Source organism: Schistocerca cancellata, chromosome 2 (genome assembly GCF_023864275.1).
Source record: "Schistocerca cancellata isolate TAMUIC-IGC-003103 chromosome 2, iqSchCanc2.1, whole genome shotgun sequence".
Lineage (NCBI taxonomy): Eukaryota > Metazoa > Arthropoda > Insecta > Orthoptera > Acrididae > Schistocerca > Schistocerca cancellata.
In genome coordinates, this window is record NC_064627.1 from 729,755,767 (window position 1) to 729,774,013 (window position 18,247).

General features: G+C 38.7%; 1 protein-coding gene across 1 annotated transcript in view; it reads left to right on the forward strand.

The window, feature by feature from the left end:
* The window catches only part of LOC126162531 (probable tRNA (guanine(26)-N(2))-dimethyltransferase), an 82,638-nt gene that overhangs the window by 37,981 nt on the left and 26,410 nt on the right, over positions 1–18,247 (forward strand). Inside the window, exons 6-7 of the mRNA XM_049919103.1 lie at positions 9,608–9,770; positions 12,788–13,002. Of these exons, the coding sequence (XP_049775060.1) occupies positions 9,608–9,770; positions 12,788–13,002 (378 nt within the window). The remainder of the gene's footprint in view (positions 1–9,607; positions 9,771–12,787; positions 13,003–18,247) is intronic.

Genomic DNA, 18,247 nt, shown 5'->3' on the forward strand with positions numbered 1-18,247 from the left:
CATGTCACTTTGATCAGTTACAGCCCTGCTTGCCACTAGAAGCTACTGGTTTATGGGTGTGACCCCCAATGCTGCAGCCCGTCTCACCACTCTCCACCTCAAGCCCATTATTGCCTGCTGTGGAGGCATCCCCGCACCATTGGCAGTGCCCTGGTGTTCCATCTGCTGGGCACAGGTCCATCCTCAGCCTCGGTACCATTGCTGTAGCCTGCTGTTTTGGCCTGGCCGCCTTCTCTGGTCCCCTCACCATAATCGCTTCAGCCATTGTCGCCATTGGGTCCATTCACGCTCCTCCACACATGGCCCTGTCTGCTGATGCCAACGCAGAAATGGTGATGGCACCCACCTCCTGATGCTTTTGTCAGGTTCAGCACAGGCCTACCACCCTTGGGCGTGCCCACATCTCTGCGTGTTCTGACCCTATGCTGCTGTACCCACCCAGAATATTGTCCTACCCCCAGTGTTGGCACTGGCTGCTGCCACTCGGGATCTGATGGATGTATCTCTCATTGGGCTGCTGGCGTCTTTCCATCACCTGGGCACCCTCTTTGCATGAGGGATTGGTGTGCTGTATCATGTTATTAGTGCATTTAAGTGTGAGTGCACTAAGTGTAGTGTCATGGAGCATATTTACTGAAATCAACCGCCAATGTATTAGCATTACGCAGCCACTAGAGGCCATCTGTGCTGTGGGAAGCTAGCACACAGCACGGTCTCCGCCATGCCATCTACTGGTGACTCACTCCTATATAAGCGCAGAGTAGTGATGACTCACTCTGACTATGTTCTTTTAGTTTGTACTACACATATCAGATGTCCTATATGGCGCTTGTGTTGCACATTCCATATGATTCTTTTCTCTTTTTATGTGTGGAGTCATGAGAGGCTTATTTCTGTTATTGTTGAGATGTTTATGAGTAAAGCTATATTTGTGTTACTTGGATTGGTTTCATGTTTTACTTGGTTACTAGAGTATGAACTGGTTATCAGGAACTGCTCTATATATTTTACACCATACTGTTCTTTTGTTAGCCCTCACTTTTTCCATATTTATCAATCAAACACCTGACGACAGTTGCCGTTCACACAAAAAATATACTCCACCATCCCCTTCACCAAGATGACATATAGAACAAAACTATAGAGCATTTTTGCTACCCAGCTCTAACCTTATAATGTCACAACAGTGGCTCTACTGTACGAAAAATAGTGCACTTCTTATGGTCCGTGATGTAACTACACAAATAATAGATAGTAAAACATAAAATTTCACAGCTGGAATTGTCACAATTAATAAAATATTCGAGGCTATTATGCCGTAGCCAAAGGGATCTCACTTTAAAACGCAATGTTTCTTCTGCTGAGGACATTTTCAGTAGGGATTGTAGTTTTATTGAATGTCCAATTCACACCCTGGCCCACTACTGACTGTCAGTAGCAAGCCAGTGTGTGGGTCAGACATTCAACAAAGTTACAATCCCCCTTGAAAATGTCCTCCATAGATGGGGACGAAATGTCAGGCTTTAAAATGAAATCCCTTTGACCACGGCATAATAGCGCAGTATATTTTATTAATTGTGAAGTAATAGATATTCATATACGTGCAGTAAATGCCCAAAATGGCAGTAATTCACAGACAGACTCAAAAGAGAAGTAAAGGAAAAGTAACGTAAGTCAGTGGTGAAGTTCACATGTTAATTAAGTTGCATGAATACCCTGAGAGTATGAGCGATGACAGCAGACTTCTCTAAATGGTATTACATATGCTGGTTGGGAGTAGTCCCAGAATGGATTTTAGCATAATGCAGAATAGTCACAGTCTCATGACATTTCACATAGGCCTACATGTTACTCATATGCTAATCTGCCACTGACTCTTGCAGAGATGGGGCATGGCAGTAGCTAAATGCTGACTCCACCACATGATGTTATGCAATTTCATGCAGGTCACAGGAATTTTACTAGTGTGAGTGACAGGGAGCTGTTAATGTGTTAATAGTGGTGCACATACTGATGATTTTGGGTGGGTTTGGCCTTATAAAGACCCTATGTATGAATACTTCATTATTTTTGAAACTGCATAATGGTATGAAAAACTGATAGGTTATATTTTGCTAATTTCGATGACCTTTATTTTGTGATAGTGATTTGGCTTGCAAAATCTGTGGGTTATTAATAAAATGTAAAAGTTCATGAACTCTTTTTTTATGCATGCACTAGAATAACACATTTATGAGTACAGCCACCACATTGGAATTTATGAGGTATTGTAAAATTTCTTAATTAACTGCTTAATTACTTACTGGGGGGGTGACATTCAGTTCATAAAAATTAGGGCAAGGAAAGTAGTGGTAAAAGCTGGCATCTAACTAGTGCAGTGGGTAAATTTTCAATGAAAAATCAAGGTATTTCCAAACTTTAACATTAATTATCTGATAAGTTAATTGGTTTCAGGAAAATCAAAACATGTTACTCTGAAGTCTGGGTGCCAGTCTTTGTAATGAATAGTGTCAGTATGTCCAAAATAACATATTAACTCACTCACAATCTGCTGTTACATACTCAAGTGATAAATGTAGCTCTTAATATTTTCTTAATTAACCTGGTTACCTGTAAAAGTAGATACATTAATGGTATCAACACATTGAAAAGAATAGTCTGAATAATAAATCTTATTGATAAGAAGTCTGATTAACATTTTGCCAGAACCTGTCACTTATTACATATGCAATACGTAGATACTTGAGTGAAAAGTGAAGAATGAATGAAGAAAAAATGTTAATTATTCGTAGGAATACAATCATAGTAGGTGGAGTAGTTCCAGCATGCTATGTTGTATCCTCCCACTCTAGCCCTCTATTTCTGTCACTATATACTCCTCTCTGCAGCATCCTCTTCCTGTGTCTCAATTTTAATGGGTGCTTCACAGCTGGTGACAGTTAGGCCCTTCCTCCCCCATCATCGGTTGCTGTGAATTATGTAAATGGGAATTTGATCTCATAGTCCTCTACACCTCAGTCTCATCTAATCACTGCTCCACACCAAACTCCACTCCTGTATATGACTGTAACTTCACTCACATCGGCCTCTGCACAGTATCAGGGTGAACACGCCGCAAAACGACAAAGAAATCTGGGAAAACCCAGAAATTTCTTTGTATGGGAAGAAATCAGAAAAAAACATGGGATTTTTTTAAAATTGTTTTTTTTTTCTTTTTTTTCCCTTAATTTGACTGGTAAGAAATGATACATTAAGACAGAATTTTCCTGTACCTTGGTATTGCAGAATAATACTGCAGCAATAAAGCATGAATGAGCAAATAACAAGAAAATGCACAGTTTACAACAACAAAACACAGTGCCCATGGAAGTGTCTGCTGACAGTCAAATGTGCAAAAGGCTCTAGGATGAAGACTATGCGACACTTGAGCTGTATAAGCAGTAGCAGCAAGCAACAACATGCTACCTGGAAAAATTTTTGTGTTGTGTCCAAGCTGCGAGATTCACGTGTGTGCAGAGCAGTCTGAGTTTTAGTGTGGGAGGCCAGGGGGGGGGGATCTCCATATGGCCTGTGTTTATGTTTCAGGATTTTGCTGTTTTCATTTACAAAATGGATTTCTGTGGCTGAGAGGTATCAAGTGAATTAAAATAGATTCACATAATTACTGAAGACCAAAATATGTTATTAGTTACATCTTGAAGAAGAATGAAATTATTTTTGTCAGTTTGCTAAAGGAATTTGGCTTTTATTGATCTTTTCAACAGAGGCAGTCAGTTTATTTGAAACAATGTGGTTCATTTCACACTATTGGCTAGATTCAACTGTTCACTGAATTTCAAGTGCACATTTTCATCTTCTGGCATGTTTGGCCTTACACAATAATAAAGAACCAAACACTAGATAATACAGTACATGTTACTCTAAGAAAATTGGCATCCGAGAAACACACTGAAAAGCTTAATACCAAATAGGGTCCTGCTTCAGTGTGAATCTGGACACGAATGTGCTCTTCCAGCCTAATTGTGCATTTCAGTACGGTTTCCAAAATTCTGATGTCCTTGGATTATTCTCTGATGATCTGTTTCTTCTTCTCTTAGTGCTATATAATTATGAACAAAAGTAAATGTTCACCTGCAGATGACTAAGCAGGCAGATGTGGTCAATAGCTTTGTATAAAATGTTTTGTTTCAAATTTATTGAAAGCTTTAGCTGAATTTTACAGATCTGTCTTCTGTGAAACAATGTTTTTTGATCACAAGGCATGTCTCCTCTTGGCTTGATGCTGTTTCTTAATTTCTGTTGTTTATGCCTTAAATTTACAGAATGCCATTCTTTGGTAAAATATAGACTTACAGCTTACCATGTTTTATTATTATAACTCCCCAGAAGCCTTTACATTTACTCCTGGAGTCTAATAAAAACTGCCAGCTGTACAGTTTTTTTTTGGTACCCTGATAGTCATGTTAATTTCTTATACTGTTTGAAAAAATAATCAAAAGCATTTTGTCCTTAGTTGTGATGTATACAAAGAACTGTTTTTCTTTCATTTTTGCAAGAAATTCCTTTGTACTGGCTATTTGCAGTGCTATGTGGATGTAAACGTATTTGGAAATGCTACATAACAGTATTGCAGAGTAGAATAAAAAAAACTATGTTAAAGGCACCACATATCAGAATATTAGGGTACTTTGTGTTGTAGAGTCTGCTGTTGAAATAAATATTATGCAGTTTGAAAAAGTAGTCTAAAGCTTATTGTCCTTAATTCTCATGTATACAAACAACTGCTTTTTTATTAATTTTTTTGCAAGAAATCTTTATTCTTTCTTACTAGCATTTTGTAGCTTTGTGTGGGTGTGAACCTCATTGGAAATACTGCATATTAATATTTCTGAGTATGAATTAAAAAAAAAAATCTGTTTTAACCCGCGAAAACTTGCATCTTTAAAAGTTACACAATTGCTTGCGCATGGACCGTTTTGCTCACGCTCAACAAGCAGTCTAAAATGTACCTAAAATGTGTAAATTAGTATGTTTTTTATATCTAAAAACAAAGATGATGTGACTTACCAAACGAAAGCGCTGGCAGGTCGAAAGACACACAAACAAACAGAAACACACACACAAAATTCAAGCTTTCGCTTTTTGTGTAGTAGGTGAAGGATTAGGTGGGTGAGGGCAATGGATTGTTCACTTTGGAATTGGTATAGGGACTGATGGAAAGAAGGGTTGCAGCCAGAGATGGGAACTTTAAGTGTGAGGCCTTTGGGGGTAATGCCAAATGTCAGACAAGACTGAGAAAATAAAATATGGGAGCGTAACCTGGCTAGGGCGAAGGCATGTTTGTGGAGGGAATGTAAATAAAACTTAACGGGGTCATTGTGGGGGTGTTGTGAGGGTGACATGGTATTAGAAGGTGGAAAGTGTAACATGAGGCTGAAATGAAAATGAAATAAAATTATATGGGGAGAGATAAAGGTGAACTAGAAAGCAACTGGAGATCTGGTTTTTCACACTGACTGCCCCAAACATGTTTCAAATATCTGACCTTATCAGATGTTTCTTTACCAGGTTTTGATACTGTCACTATGATATTTGGGACTTCAAAAATAGATTCTTAAATTCTCAGTCCAAACTCCCCATTAGTTTATTTTAAAACTATAAAAAGGTGGATGGTTTGTTTGTGTGTGTGTGTGTGTGTGTGTGTGTGTGTGTGTGTGTGTGTGTGTGAGAGAGAGAGAGAGAGGGGAAATTCTCAGTCCAAACTCCCCATTAGTTTATTTTAAAACTATAAAAAGGTGGATGGTTTGTGTGTGTGTGTGTGTGTGTGTGTGTGTGTGTGTGTGTGTGTGTGTGAGAGAGGGGTGGGGGACACTTTGACTCTCATATATTGAAAATACTCTTGACACCACATTGTATTCTGCATATTTTTCAAAAATGGTATTTCAGAAACCAGCTTTATATTAAAAATGGAAGTATGTAGCTCGAAAGCTGCTTTAATTTATGTTTTTAGAAAAGTTTTCATTTCTCAAAATTAATTAATGGTGGTTGGGTACTTTACAAAATTTCAAATGATCACAAAATTTGATCATACGATTTTCAAGAACGTTACTTACATATCAACTTTTGTATAAGAAACATTTTTATATATAATTGTTTTGAAGATACTCCCTCCTAATCCACTATGACAAAATACCTTCTGGTGTGTGTTTTACTCCTTAAAAGCGAAATTGGATGCAAACAGAAAAATACATTTTGCATTAATTTGCTCCCTCTGTACACCAGCCAAGTGTTATCAAGATCATTTATTGACACTTGAGAATGTTCTCTTGTAAGTGATATTCCAGTTCCTGTGGCCTAGCATGTCCTCATTTATATGTGCAATTGCTGCTCTGATGTGAGCTCACATTACCTGCAGGTACTGAATCAAGCTTTGGTAGACAGTATCTTTCACAAAGCCCCAAAGAGAAAAAATTAATGGTATTATGTGTCTATAAGTCCATTTTTGTTTAAGATGGTTGAGGGGCTTAAGCTGTTAAGTATAAAATGTAAAATTGAAAACACATCCAGCCATCTATATTTTGATTGTGCTTGCTTTCAGTTGATGGATGAAGGAATCATGCTGTTGAAACTAGAAGTCTACAGATACCAGTTACTTAATGCTGGCCACTATTTCAACCGCACATGAGGTGGGATTCTCCTACATGTTGGTCAGGGGACCTGAAGATGGCATAATGAAACACCGAAACTGGCCGCATAAATAAAAATTACATTCAGAATATAGATGGATGAAGGTGCTTTCAGTTTAATCTTATGTTTTTATTTTTTATTTTTAATGGGATTATGTGTAGAGGCCTTGGGAGCAAGGAAAGGGATTCTCTTCTACCTATCTAGTAACTTGGAAATGTGTCGTCCACAACCCTCCTGATGATCAAGGCCTGGTAAGAAGGGGCACCAACCTGCTGGAGCATGATGTCAGTTTGCAATTCTTCGATCTGTGGAAATGTAAACTGTTGCACCATGTCCAGATAACAGTTGAGGTTATTGAGGTCTCTGCAAAGAAAAATGGTCCCACCACACAGCCGTGAAGCAGACAACACCACACATTTACTTCTCGACTGCCATATACAATTTCTGTTCTAAAGTGAGGTCTCATAGCCCCAGATCCTCACATTGTATCAGTTTATCTTCCTGAATACATGAAAGCAAGCTTCATCCATGGATATCACCTTCTTCAGATAGTCTGGGTCATCGTTGACATAACACGGAATCAAACTGCAAATGATTTGTGCTTTGGCCTATCATCAGATTGAAGCACATACAGTATCTGAATCTTGTAGGCTTGAAGCTTAAGTCTCTTATGTAGCACCCTGTGCATCATGGTTGGTGGTAACTGCAGCTATCGAGACACTTGAAGGATTGATGTGATTGATCTCAAGATAAGTGTCTGTTCCAGATCTGCGTAACTCATGATTGGCTGCCTGGAACTTGTTCTATTTATGGCACTTGCAGATTACATGAACCTTATGCATCATTGTCTGACAGGTGGATGTGAGGTCATCATGTGTTTCTGTAAAGTGTCCAGAAGTTCCACTAGATCTGGTTGTCAGATTTGGTTTCTATCTATTCCACACGCTGTTTCATTTGCTAGGAAACAGCAGTTTCACCAGTAAATAACCTAATAGGGAGACAAAGAGAGAGAGAGAGAGATCAAAGTTCTAAAGGTCATTTTGAAATTCCCTGTATTAGGTGCACACTACATTTGTTCCTTGCCCTGCAAGATCTTGCTATGTGACCTGTTGTATGCATGCTTGGAGACTGTCACACACAAAGGGTGTTTCACATTTCCTATTGTATGCATGAAGGGTCTATAGAGGGACTTAGTGGATAAAGTTTCGATAAGGAATGCATGTCTGGAAATATACCATTTGGATGTAAAGAAAGTTTGAAGAGCAGGTCACTTTCAAATTACCCGCTTCATGATACACATACAGTGGAGAGAATGAGCTCTAACCTGTGTACTCTACATAAGACTGTGGTATGGGCAATGTTTTGGGTACTTGTCAGCTTGTCTTCTATGTGACAAAGCATGTCCCCTTCAAAGTCAAGAGTGTGGCACATCCATGGAGCACTACAGTCAACCTTCCTAGTTGTGAAAGTACCAGTTTCTAACAGCCATTGTTGTTGGCTGGTGAAAATGGGTTTTGAAGTCACAATTACAGTAGGTTCTTACAACTAAGTTCTCTGCCCAGTTTGTGTGTGTGTACCATGAGGTGGGAGATTTGTGAGTGTTCCACTCTTCAAACTTATTTCATGTCCAAATGGTACATTTCAGAACAAGGGTCCCTTATCAAAACATTATCTACTAGGTCCCCTCTACATAGATTGTCCATAAAGTAATAAGATGGGCCGCTGGGTAGCACTCCAGTCACCAGCAGCATGCTCTGTAGCAGGGTTTTTCATGGTAGGCACTCCAAGCCAAGCAATGCAATGGGCGACAGTTGTGCCCAAGCTCTGACACATTGAGTAGTGCATGGTGCAAAAGCTGTTACTGATATTTTGTCATGGCAGAAGTTCCTCATGACAGTGGGCAAAGGTTCCACTGTGACAATGGTCCAGCCTACACCAACTGCATTGTGACTACCTACCAGGCCCAGATAGGTGTTGCAACCTTGGCATGAGACCACCAGACTTTTTTCTGTTCCAAAGCTCAAGAGAAGCCTTTTCGCCGATGTTACCATCATGCAATGGGTTACCACAGAGTCTCAGAAAGAGGTTACAGCAAATGACTTCCAGGGAGCCTTTGCAGCTTAAGGATCGCATTGGTGCCCAAGGGGAGGTGTGTCTTTTTTTTTTTATATGTGTGTGTTGTGTGTGTAATGTCTCCCTCAGATGATGATTATGTTTGGTTTGTGGGGCGCTCAACTACGTGGTTATCAGCGCCCGTACAATTACCCAATCTTTACTCAGTCCAATTTCGCCACTTTCCTGGATGATGATGAAATGATGAGGACAACACAAACACCCAGTCATCTCGAGGCAGGTGAAAATCCCTGACCCCGCCGGGAATCGAACCCGGGACCCCGTGCTCGGGAAGCGAGAACGCTACCGCGAGACCACGAGCGGCGGACAATGTCTCCCTCAGACAGACAGTTCACCATCAATAGCATCACAGGATTTGAACCGTCTTACCCCTAGATCGAGCACCACCACACAAACATACATTAGTGACCTGGTCATGGATGCGGATGCCCCCAGGAGAGTATTTTGAAGAATTTTAACAATATGTACTGATTGAATCAATAAATTATTTTTGCCAGACCCAGTTTCATTCCTTTGTGGACAAACCTCATACAGTATGTAGAAGCTTGTAATAGGAATTCTGAAACACTCAGTATATATAGATTTGCAGCTTGCAACACCTCGTGATATATGTGACAGAATATATTAGAATTGTAACAATATCAGTTAGCATTCCCACATTCAGTGAATTGATGGACAGCGATGTAAATGATTTCCATTAAAGCTGTATTATGCTGTAATTAATTGTACTCTAAGAGATATGTTTAAAAACTTACTTCGTTTATGTTCAATTTTTCAAATGTTTCAGCAAGCTGGCAATGGTATTCACTTGCGTAGGATGTGAGTCAGTCACTCTGCAGCCCTTGGGTCTTGTTCATCAACATCCAGACAAGCCACACATTGACAAGTTCTCTCTTCCAAGTGCACCTTCTGTTGGTGTAACATGTGAACACTGTGGCCATAAACATCGTGTACGTTGAGCTAACTACTTTCTTTCCTTTTAAAAGTAGCTCCTTAGACTGTACATAATAAAGTAACATTTTGAGACTAGTAGTTATATTTGTTACCAACTTAGTTGTAGTGGTTTTAAGTGAGTTATGTTAATGCAAATACTCTGTACCATTTATGGTCATAAAGGTGATATGCATTTTCATGTTTTGTTGTACACTGACTAATCCATTAGATTTTGGGTCTGCTGGTGAGAAACCTTCATTTCTTCAATAATATTTGAACTGTATATCTTTAGATTAATGTACCAGTTGAAGAAATGGATTTTGTGTGACTGTATGCCCCAAATCTAATGTCACATAAAGGAGCTATCTGTACTACTGTGGGTCTTTTGCAACTTTATCCATTGTATTGCCAGAAAAGATATCTGTAAAGGGATGTCTTGTGGATTGATTTATGAAAATTTTACATTAATTTACACTTGAATAGTACCACCATCAAGTATTGTCAGTGTGCAGAAATAATTGATGAGCAGTAGACTTTTTAATGAAAGAGAGAAATTTTTAAAATATGTCTGTAGAAGTACAGAGGACACATTGAACAGTAAAGTGGCACATTGAAAAGAATGTGATTGTTAGTTCTCTAAAGGATTTTATAAACACAACTAGTAATCAAACTTGCAAAGCTTGCACAGGCAAAAGACTTGCTCTCCCAGCAGGGTGCCCAAATTGGAAAGGGTAGTGATCTCAGTATGAGTGGATACTGGGGACATAGAAGAGACATGATGTGGGAAGAGGGAGGTGTAGCAGAATATGAAGTTACAAGGATCATGAGGAACATTGTAGGTATGATCTGGGAAATTGAGTGCCACCTGTGATGCAGCAGGATGAAGCAGCTGGGTAGGGCACCACCATGATAATTGCAAAGAGAATAATAGAGTTGGAAGGTGAAGGGTGTAGAGTGAGAGAAAGGGTTATATGAATGACATGGGTGATTTAAGATGATGCTGTAAAATTGAAAGATTATGGGAATATGAGTGAGGCGTAAATGGAAAACATGATTAGGGGTGATTTTAATCATAGAGGAGGCCATGGGAATGAAGAATATGTTGTAAGGTCACTATCCAATTGGACAATCTACAATACTGATATTTCTGGGAAAATGTGTGTGTGTGTGTGTGTGTGTGTGTGTGTGTGTGTGTGTGTGGCCTGGCTACAATTTGGTTTTGGTCATTCATCATAGTGATTTTTGGTTTTTGGTCATATGTAAAATACAGTGCAGTGATTTCAGTGACATGGGTGGCTGCTGTCGCAGGTGGTCCTACTTCTGGCATGATCAATGAATGCTGAGCTGTATGCAGCTGATGGAGATTCATTAGAAGATAGAGCCAAAGCACATCGTGCTTGATGGCATCCTAGGTGAGATAAGAAATACTTGTGACAGAGCTGAAATATTAGGTGGTTGTGCAGTAGGTCGTGCACCTGGGATATTTTTAAAGTATGGGGAGAAACATATCTATCACCAGCAGCATCCTGTGCCTATCTACAGCTTATTGCCTTCAGTATATGAGGAGTAGTTGTCTTCATCAATTTGTTGTTTGTGTTCCAATATCACATTATTATTCTTATTTTACTGTTTACAAGAGTTAATATCATATATCACTTTATCATCCTCTTTCCAGATTCAGTGGTTGTGTATTTTCTCTATTATTAACTTTCAACATTACTTATTGATTATTTCCTCCCTTTTATCAAATGTGAAATTCTTTCATTGTATCTATTTAACTTTTATTTAGCAGTCTGTTGTCCTTCCATCTGACATCAGGTAGTATCACATACAGTGATTGTATCAGTATCTGCTACAACTATAGTTCTGATTGTTGTGTAGTAAAATATCCTACACTAACTATTGTGACATTTAGCTGGTTGCAGCTCCCTTCTTTGTTTCCTTCTGTTCTAGTAAACGTAATTGTTTGTGCTGCATTTCAGGTGAATGTATTGATTCGCTCTTGTGTGAAAACTTTATAGTCCCATCTTTGTTTGGAACACAACAATTTCATACGATCTTTATGCTATTTCCCAAGTTTTCATTCTATTTGCTGATAAAATTCTATACAGATACTGCAAATTTTAAACAAGCAAGATGGTTCATTAATATTTTTGTGTGTGTTTTTTAGGCCAGACCTTTTCTGCAGCCAAGTTAACAGCTGAATTTCATTCTCTCTTTATCAAAGCGTGTGCTAGTGCATTGTGTCTGATGGCATCTGTGGATGGTACTTAACTTAGCTTCCTTTCTCCCAAAAAAAAAAAAAAAATGCTTTATCCTCATATAGATGCAAATGAAAGGCATGTTTTCATTTACAACTAGAAAAGATGTCAGAGGGGGGGGGGGGGGATTTTTTTGTGTGTCGGGGGGGGGGGGGGGGGCAATTGACGGAAGAGTTACAAAACAATTCATTTATGCTTGTGACACATTCGGCAGATTTGATCAGAGAAGGTAGTGAGGCCACCACGTATCTTGAAACAGCATGGTAGAGAATATGAGTGATGAGCCAATGTGCAGTTTGATATTCTTCATATATGTAGAACTTTGAAACCACCTGCTATATAGAACAAAATCTTCCACATTCACCAGAGCATCATAGACATTTGACCTACATTGCAGTCATTATCATTGTAGACATATCAATGCTATATCCACATCCACTGAGAATTCTAGTCTTGATTTTCTAAGAAAAGAAAAGTACTAACCTCCTCCTTATTACTTTAATTTCATTTTTTATCACTAGGAAACATTTTTAGAAAAAAAATCCATGAAATTAATGCACAAATACAAGGTTTTTAACAAACAAACCTTTTATTCTGAAAATGATTTAAATTTATGGCAACATCAATTGAAGTGCAATAATATGACACAAATCATTGATAAACCATTTGAAAACTGTACTAGGCAACTAATATTAAACCCGTGCTTCACTCTACTGTTTTCATTGGATAATGTCTTTAGTCATCACTTATTGTTTGTCATTGTATACCAACAGATTGGGGGTCCTGTTTGGAGTGCCAACATACATGACATGGACTTCGTATCAAAGCTAGAGACCATTGTACAAGAACGTGAATTTGGTACCAAAAAGCGAATGCAGGGTATGTTGGCTCTAGTGAGTGAAGAATTACCGGATGTTCCATTGTATTATACAGTAGACAAATTGTGTTCTACTATTCGCTCAGAAACAATGTCTCTTCTTCATTTCAGGTTTGTGTTAGCAGCATTAATCTGTAAGACTTGTGCTCGTATAAAATCTAGTTTAATCTGTTATGACTAAAATTATATTATGGGTTCTAACTGCCTGAAAATCTACTAACAATAAACGAGTATTAACAACAGGAAAAAAGGAGGTGCCCTAAACAAACTGAAGGTTATCTTAATAGATTGTTACAATTTACATACAGAACTGTGCCATAGGCGCCTGACTTAGCAGTATGGTATGATGTTATTTGAGTTGGTTTCTTAATATTGTACATACAAATCAGTAAAAGTTTTAAGCCCTAGAATTGGAAGATAATGAATGCTGAGAAATGTGAAAAAATATGCTGTTGAAACTGGAGATACTCTTAAAGTTCATCCAGTTTGTGCCACCAAAATTATGTGGCACATCACAATATCATTTAGTGATCACAGTTACTGCCACATCTTCCTGTAAAGAGTGGGGATCATACACCTTAATGTAGTTGCGGCCCATTAGTCAGTTATACTACAACTATTTAATGTTTTGTGAGGCTACATGTTACTCACAAGGGAACCTCCCCATCGCACCCCCCTCAGATTTAGTTATAAATTGGCACAGTGGATAGGCCTTGAAAAACTGAACACAGATCAATCGAGAAAACAGGAAGAAGTTGTGTGGAACTATGAAAAAAATAGCATAATATACAAACTGAGTAGTCCATGTGCAAGATAGGCAACATCAAGGATGAAGTGAGCTCAGGAGCGTTGTGGTCCTGTAGTTAGCGTGAGCATCTGCGGTTCAAGAGGTCCTTGGTTCAAGTCTACCCTCGAGAGTGAAGAGTTTATTTTTTTTATTTTCAGACAATTGTTATCTGTCCGTCCGTACGATGCGAGGTAACTGTGCTTTAGTATGGGGACGCTACACCTAAACAAACATCGAAACACATGACGTCAGTCGACAACAGCGCACGGAAGAGGAGTATTCCTGCTAATGAGGCTCCCTGGCTGGCAATTGACTGTTCGCTACTTTGGACGGGAGTGCATTAAATACGTGAGATGTATTCCGTGGGCAATATGAATCCAGGAAATATAGCTCGCGACTTCAATGACAAGGTCAATGAATATTTTCCGAACTGTAAGTTTGCGGTGCGGTCGCAAAACATAGACACTAAACTTATTACAGTGGACAGAGACGTCAATGAACGAACAGACAGATAATAACTTCGCGAAAATCAAGGAAGAAAAATTTTCACATGAGGGAAGATTTGAACCAAGGACCTCTCGTTCCACAGTTGCTCATGCTGACCACGGCGCTCCTAAGCTCACGTTATCCTTGATGTTGCTTATCTTGCACGTGGACTACTCAGTTTGTATATTTTGCTTTTTTTTTTCATAGTTCCGCACAACTTCTTCCTGTTTTCTCGAATGATCTGTGTTCAGTTTTTCAAGGCCTATCCACTGTGCCAACTTATAACTAAATCTGAGGGGGGTGCGATGGGGAGGTTCCCTTGTCAGTACCATGCATCTAGATTCTTTATAGTTTCACTGAGATGAAAATGTGTTTTGATTAAGCAAGAGGTACATATCTTTATTATGAAACAGTTAAAACAGTCACACGGTTCCTGTTGCAGCTTCACTATCTAATGGCTTCCAGGGACAACAAAAATGTGATCATCAGTATTTTGTATAATTATTGACTATATTTAACCATTTAATATGCTGTCATAATTCACTCATTAGGAGGTATATAACTCCATAATTACAGTATTAAAGTTGGAAAATGTATATGTCTTGGGGCTGTGTTATACAAGGCATGCAAGTTACCAACTATATTCATCCAGTATTTGAGAATGAGTGTACTTAGTGACTTTTATGCATAATTTAAAACCTATTTGAGTTTTCACTGTTATTGCAGTAAAACTTCAGCATCAGGAATATCTTTTTAATTTATTACTTTTTTTTTTACTACAAACTCTATTCGCCACACACTTTCTAGACAGAAGCCACACACCATTGAATGTACCTGCAACATTATATCATTGTACAACACATGTTTCAGGAAATATTAAGTCATAAAAATTGAGATGCATCAGAAACTCCACTTCAGAAGCTCCACTAACCAGAATGTTTCCACGTGTATATATGGAACAAATGCTTTGATGTCACCTGTCACTATATGAAATAAGGTCATTAGCTCCACCGTACTTAGTGAAACTATAGGAATTACTTATTACTATATTTACCTGAGTATAAGACAACCTTGTATGGTTAAATGATGATGGCATCCTTTTGGGTAAAATATTCTGGAATTAAAATAGTCCCCCATTCAGATCTTCAGGCAGGGACTACTCAGGAGAGCATCATTATCAGGAGAAAGAAAACTGGCGTCCTACGTGTCGGAGCATGGAATGTCAGATCCCTTAATTGGGCAGGTAGATTAGAAAATTTAAAAATGGAAATGGATAGGTGAAAATAGATATAATGGGAATTAGTGAAGTTTGGTGGCAGGAGGAGCAAGACTTCTGGTCAGGTGAATACAGGGTTATAAATACAAAATCAAATAGGGGTAATGCAGGAGTAGGTTTAGTACAGAATAAAAAAAAATAGGAGTGTGGGTAAGCTAATATGAACATCATAGTGAACCCATTATTGTAGCAAAGATAGACACGAAGCCCATGCCTACCACAGTAGTACAAGTTTATATGCCAACTAGCTCCGCAGATGACAGATAGATTGATGAAATGTATGATTAGATAAAAGAAATTATTCAGATAGTGAAGGGAGACAAAAATTTAATAGTCATTGGCAACTGGAATTTGATAGTAGGAAAAGGAAGAGAAGGAAAAGTAGTAGGTGAATATGGAATGGGGGTAAGGAATGAAAGAGGAATCTGGATGGTAGAATTTTGCGCAGAGTTTAACTTAATCATAGCTAACACTTGGTTCAAGAATCATGAAAGAAGGTTGTTTACATGGAAGAGGCTTGGAGATACTGGAAGGTTTCAGTTAGATTATATAATGGTAAGACAGAGGTTTAGGAACCACGTTTTAAATTGTAAGACATTTCCAGGGGCAGATGTGGACCCTGACCACAAACTATTGATAATGAACTGTAATTAAAACTGAAGAAACTGCAAAAAGGTGGGAATTTAAGGAGATTGGTCCTGGATAAACTCAAAGAATCAGAGGTTGTAGAGAGTTTCAGGGAGAGCATTAGGGAACATTTGATAAGAAAGGAGGAAAGAAATACAGTAGAAGAAGAATAGGTAGCTTTGAGAGATGAAATAGTGAAGGCAGCAGATGATCAAGTAGGTAAGACAGGGCTGTAGCCTATCCCCTGTGTTATTCAATCTGTATATTGAGCAAGCAATAAAGGAAACAAAAGAAAAATTCGGAGTAGGAATTAAAATCCATGGTGAAGAAATAAAAACTTTGAGGTTCGCTGATGACATTGTAATTCTGTCAGAGACAGCAAAGGACCTGGAAGAGCAGTTGAATGGAATGGACAGTGTCTTGAAATGAGGATGTAAGATGAACATCAACAAAAGCAAAACGAGCATAATGGAATGTAGTCGAATTAAATTGGGTGATGCTGTGGGAATTAGATTAGGAAATGAGATGCTTAAAGTAGTAAATGAGTTTTGCTATTTGGGGAGCAAAATAACTGATGATGGTCGAAGTAGAGAGGATATAAAATGTAGACTGGCAATGGCAAGGAAAGCGTTTCTGGAGAAGAGAAATTTGTTAACATCGAGTATAGATTTAAGTGTTAGGAAGTCGTTTCTGAAAGTATTTGTATGGAGTGCAGCCATGTATGGAAGTGAAACATGGACGATAAATAGTTTAGACAAGAAGAGAATAGAAGCTTGTGAAACGTGGTGCTATAGAAGAATTCTGAAAATTAGATGGGTAGGTCACATAACTAAGGAGAAGGTACTGAATAGAATTGGGGAGAAGAGAAATTTGTGTGACAACTTGACTAGAAGAAGGGATCAGTTGGTAGGACATGTTCTGAGGCATCAAGGGATCACCAATTTCGTATTGGAGGACAGCTTGGAGGGTAAAAATCGTAGTGGGAGACCAAGAGATGAATACACTAAGCTTATTTAGAAGGATGTAGGTTACAATAGGTACTGACAAGGAAACCTCCCCATCGCACCCCCCTCAGATTTAGTTGTAAGTTTGCACAGTGGATAGGCCTTGAAAAACTGAACATAGATCAATCGAGAAAACAGGAAGAAGTTGTGTGGAACTTCGAAAAAAATAAGCAAAATATACAAACTGAGTAGTCCATGCGCAAGATAGGCTACACCAAGGACAAAGTGAGTTCAGGAGTGCCGTGGTCCCGTGGTTAGCGTGAGCAGCTGCGAAACGAGAGGTCCTTGGTTCAAGTCTTCTATTGAATGAAAAGTTTACTTTTTTTATTTTCGCAAAGTTATGATCTGTCCATTCGTTCATTGACGTCTCTGTTCACTGTAACAAGTTTATTGTCTATGTTTTGCGACCGCACCGCAAAACTGTGTGATTAGTAGACGAAATTATGTGCCTCTCCAATGGGAACCGTAAGCATTTGATCGCACGGTCATAGGTCAACCGATTCCTCCACAGGAAACCACATCTGATGTATTCAATCCGACACTTGTGACGGCATGTGCGTCACATGACAGGAATATATTGTCGACCCACCTAACTTGTGCACTTGGGTAAAAAGATTCTTCTACCTTGCCCGATTTTGGTTTTCTTGTTGATGTGATAATCACTCCCAAAAAGTGATGAAAACATAAGAGTTTGTGACATAAACTGCAACAAATGAATGCAACAGTTTTACTGTCACACAGTTTTCCCTCTGCTCTGTCAAAACATGTTTTTAACGTTTTCAAATTTTTCCGTGTATAGACCGTCAAATCTTGCATATGTCCAAACAAATCAGAACATGTACTGAAATTTTGGAGAGCGAAGTTGATTATATGTGAGTGCCTGAACTTTGATAATTGTCTGAAAATAAAAAATTAAACTTTTCACTCGAGGGAAGACTTGAACCAAGGACCTCTCATTTTCCAGCTGCTCACGGTAACCACAGGACCACGGCAATCCTGAACTCACATTATCCATGATGTTGCCTATCTTGCACATGGACAACTCAGTTTGTATATTTTGCTTATTTTTTCCATAGCTCCACACAACTACTTCCTGTTTTCTCGATTGATTTGTGTTCAGTTTTTCAAGGCCTATCCACTTTGCCAACTTATAACTAAATCTGTAAATCTGAGGGG